The 4,961-nt window shown below is 43.8% G+C and overlaps 1 protein-coding gene across 1 annotated transcript in view; it reads right to left on the reverse strand.

The window, feature by feature from the left end:
* The window catches only part of LOC104945488 (gamma-aminobutyric acid receptor subunit beta-3-like), a 10,407-nt gene extending 6,578 nt beyond the window's left edge, over window positions 1-3,829 (reverse strand). The window contains exon 1 of the mRNA XM_010771172.1: window positions 3,634-3,829. Within this exon, the coding sequence (XP_010769474.1) occupies window positions 3,634-3,814 (181 nt within the window). The 5' untranslated portion in view covers window positions 3,815-3,829. The remainder of the gene's footprint in view (window positions 1-3,633) is intronic.
* Between the last annotated feature and the right edge of the window lie 1,132 nt (window positions 3,830-4,961).

Raw genomic sequence — 4,961 nt, forward strand, 5'->3', positions numbered from 1 at the left:
GTGTGTGTGTGTGGTGTGTGTTGGTGTGTGTGTTGGTGTGTGTGTGTTGTGTGTAAATTGCCTAGTAATGTCCTGTATCCCATATTAGTAGATTCCAACATGGGGACGGGAGAAGCAATTGGTCGATTGGTTTTACACTACTAAAATCCTAATGTTTTGCTCTTAAGCCTTGATGTAGAGGATGAAAAATCAGCACAAGTTGAGCGTACGTTTACCGGTTCGGTCATTTTTGCCGGTACTCATTAACTTGTAAACTCGTCGTTTCGTTATTACTGAACTTATGTTGGTCCCTTTGAGTTTTCAGGGGGGGCACAACCAGTCAACCAAACCACCATTATAAGTTTACTTGGACGGCACAGATGCACACCTGTACGAAATCTGAACCCCCCGTATCCTGGGTCGTCGGACTCCCTGGAGGATTGTCAAGTTAGGACGGTTACTAACGACGAGACCGGGATTTAGTAGACATATACCGAACCTATTACCTTGACATTACGGAATATTTGTGTGGTTACGAAACATTTTGTCCGAAACTAGGTAATGCAACATAGGTCGAAAATTCCTGACCTTAAAAGTTCAAACTATAGGGTGACAATAACGTGACGTTGCGTACGTTATGGTCAGTAATGGAACCTCCTTAGAGGACCACACACACACACAACACACCACACACACAACACACACACACACACACCCACACACCACCACACACACACACACACACACACCACACACACAACACACACACACACACACACAACACACACACACACACACACACACACACACACACACACACAAACACCACACACACCACACACTTTAGGACGACCGACGGTATAGGCCACACCACACGCAGGAGGCGACTCCCCGTTGGCCTCAGGTAAGTGAAGGAGGACTTACCTAGTAATGTTCGGAAGTCGTCACGTAACTGCCACCTTCTCTCTCCATACACACACCACACCACACACACACCACACACACACACACACACACACACACACACACACACACACACACACACACACACACCACACCCACACACACACACACACCACAACACACACAAACCACACACGCCCTTACGTACACACAACACGTTTGGACGGTCATTCTCGTCACATTCTAGTCCCTCTTTAGGAAGTCCTCAGTCGTCCGTTTGTTAATGTTAACAACTTCCCTTTAGAGGTAAAAGGACTTCGTTAAAACTTCCTAACCGTTTCAAGTTTTACTGGGGAGCGTCGGATTACGACAACGTTGGGTAAAGGTGGGTGGTGACTGCGGGAGCGAGTGTTAGTGTATGGTAGGTTTCGGTTTCCACACCCGTAATCGACATTAACCACGGCTCGTGAAATTCACATCCATCTGTGTTCTAGTGACACACAACCACCGCAAAAGGAGGTAGGCGTCTGAGGGTTATGTTCAACACTTCGTAACGCTTACGATTTGAGTCTCGACTGTTAATCACGCAAGACGTCACTACTTACCTTTGAATTAATGGTGGGTACGGAGATAGGAGCGGCGAGGTTGTAAGTAACGGCAAAACGTTCGCGAATGGACGTAGGATGTTGGTTGCTTCAAAAAGGAAGAATATTACGACTCGACACAACGGATACGGATATCGAGCACTAATCTGTGTAACTTAATGGTACACGGTAACAGTCGACATTCCACTGTTGCTCCTGTTGTTTTGCTCTTTGCCCCCCCTTCCCCTGACTTTTCCCTTTGGCCCGATTTACTTACCTCTTCTAGAGAAAATTCTATTTACTTCTCCCTCTCCCCACTCTACTCCGTCTCTCTCTCTATCACCTATTGTACCCTTATCTGTGTTCTCACCCGGCTCTCTTACTCTCCCTCTGGTCTCACTCTCCCTGGGATATTATGGGGATATAAAAGAGGGGTCTTTATGTCGACTAACTTTTTCCCCCTCCGGACCTCGGAGGAACTAATTTAACAGGCTGGCTCCCACGTCTCACTCCCTCACTCCTTACTCCTTCCTTCCCACCCACACTCCTGCCCTCCCTCACTTCCTGCCTCTCATTACCGCGTCGACTCTCTTGTGATTATTTCTATGTCACGACGCAATTCGTTTTTTTTGCTTTCTAACGGTGGTAGGGTTATCCCTCGGTCTCTGTGCCTCGGGTACAGAACCAGTCCGTTTGAGTAGTGTGTGTGTGTTAGTGAGTGTTGCGACTGCTTGTGTGTGTGTGGTGTGTTGTGTTGTGTGTGTGTGTGTGTGTGTGTGTGTGTGTGTGGTGTCTTGTGTGTGTGGTGTGTGGTGTGTGTGTGTGTTGTGTGTGTTTGTCGTGTGTGTGTGTGTGTGTTGTCCGTGTGTGTGTGTGTGTGGTTTATGAGATGATTATACCCTATGTCCTGTAATGATCCGTTTAAAATAGTGTGTGTGTGTGTGTGTGTGTGTGTGTGTGTGTGTGTGTGTGTGTGTGTGTGTGTGTGTGTGTGTGTGTGTGTGTGTGTGTGTGTGTGTGGGCTTAGCAATGAGTATACTGGATCATAAAAGTGGCTTTTCTGTAATGTCACTTTTGCTTTGGCAGTAGCACTCTGTTTTGACTGTGGGTAGTAAGCCTACATTAGAGTTGAATCCATTCTTTAGACTTTTGTTCTTGTGTTTTTGCTTCTGGAAAAGACGAAGCAGTAGGTGGTGAAATCCTAGTTACGGTTGCTAAGCTGTGATTGGACCGTTGCTGTTCAGGTGAGGCGTTTAGTGAACAGTCAAATGGCCATTTAAAGCTGTCAAATTACGACTGCTGTGAAGTCAAAATTGCATCGTTAAAGATTGTCTTGACAGCGTTCATGTTACATATTTCCCCCGCCTGATTCCTCATGTTTCATCCGTCAGCTTTAATATTGAACTTGGACCCCCTGAGAGGAATCACAATGATTTCACGACCTGCTGTTTCCCTCTCGGCCTTGTTTACTGCTCACAGAGCGTGGGCCTCTGCACCCACACATGCACTCCTCACTCAGAAGTGAAATTATGCTCATTAGATGTAATTATAGCTCCTGGAGGCCTTTCAGTGACCACAGCAACAGCAAGAGACAAAGTATACACTATGACCCAGTTCGGTCTCAGACTAAATTCAGCTTGTGCCCTACGGAAAGCCACAATGGACAAAACTATGTTTACATGGCTGTTGCAGAATTTTAGAGCTGCAGGATGTGGAAAATATAACTCCAAATTATTTTGGAGGATATTGCTTTTGGGAATGACCTTTTTTGGAACATTATCTACAGTGTCATTGAAAAATATATGTAAACGATCTTAGTGGGATTTTTTGTTGAAGATCTGTACCATACAAGGATATTTATTTAGTCTGTAGAATATGTTTGTGGGCCGTTACTTCTCTGCATTATCACAACACTTTTTTAGCTTTTACAAAATATTGCTTACTGGGATTTTGAAATTGCACCAGTCCAAGTTGCATCTTCGAAAAAATAATTGTGCTGCCTTGGCTAAAATCTCTATATATTTGAAAACTTTATTTGGTCCCAACGTTTTCCAAGCCATTTCCCAAAGCTCTCTGTTGCTCCACAACACAATGAAAGGTTCAATCGGGGATGTTTGTGGCTAACTATCGTCCCCAATGTCTTCTGAGAGATCCAGATGTTTCTCACCTAGAGCCACTCTGGCTGCCGAAGCGTCGTAGTTTATCCAGAAGGAGACCCAGGAGAGGATGGTAATCAGGATCGATGGCATGTACGTCTGCAGGATGAAGTATCCGATGTTCCTCTTCAGCTTGAAGCTCAGAGACAGTCGAGGGTAGGCACCTGAGGGGAAAGAGCGAACAAATATCATTGAGTTAAAATATTTCCCGTTAAAAAAAAACACGATACTTTAATTGTCATTTTGTTTTTTTCATCAAATTTAAAAAACAAAGCACATTCAGTTCCATTAATTTGAAAATAATGCTTCTAAACTTATTTAATTCGTTGGAGCACACAGGGACACCTTGTGTTTTTGTTTCTGTTTCCATGACAACACCCGACAGCATGGGCTGGATTTATTGCCATGGTAACAAGAATCCTGTTCTTCTCCTCTCGCTCGCTCGCACATATTGTGTCACATCGATACGATGTGACACAATATTTAAGACGGTGATAAAGATGTCAGCACATTTTGATTGATCATATCTGCACGTCGCATTCCACCTACCTACATAATTCATAGGATGATTCAGCACAACTGGGGGAATAATAGCTTTCCAAATGCATGTAGGAGTGCCTCCGATGCTTCATAAGTCAGGGAAGCAATATTCCTCGCCCCGATGTGTTATGACGGAGCATTTCTGTCATTACTTCTCCATGACCTGGAACACAAACACTATAGTGCCTGTGCTTGGGTGTAAGTGCGATGCATAATTTCTCATAAATCTCCCAGCATACGTTTCTTTATGGATTTAATCTACGGCTCGTTACTCCCACTATTCTTAGCCATTCCCCCCCCCCGTCACATTGTAGGAGAACTGGGGGCCATTACAGTGTAATTTCCAATCCGTATGTTTCGGTAGAAAGCTACTGAAAGCGTGTGAAGAGTTGGATAGAGAGTCACTCTGATATCTCATTAGGATTCAGCGCCGGCTGGAGGTCGGATTGATATAAAATCCCAACATGTTATTTTTAAAGTGCCAGGCTGCTCATGAAGTGTTTATTTTTTTATTTATTCTACTAAAATCATACAAAAACAAAAACGTATAATTCATACACACAAATGAACAAAATGAGTAGAAGCGGGAGGGCTGAAGCATAGCTTATGGGGAGTAGCCCTCCCGTGCATCATCATTAGCATCAATATAATAATGGCATTTATTTCGTCAAAAACATATAGAAATTAAGGAGTACAAAGAAAACCAATGAAAACTGGAAAAAAAACAATAAATAAAACAAAAGTTAGGGCAAGAAAAAAGCAATAAGCAATACTGGGAATATCCAATACCTGTTAGCTG

This window comes from Notothenia coriiceps, unplaced genomic scaffold (assembly GCF_000735185.1).
Source record: "Notothenia coriiceps isolate Sejong01 unplaced genomic scaffold, NC01 NC01_scaffold00009659, whole genome shotgun sequence".
NCBI lineage: Eukaryota > Metazoa > Chordata > Actinopteri > Perciformes > Nototheniidae > Notothenia > Notothenia coriiceps.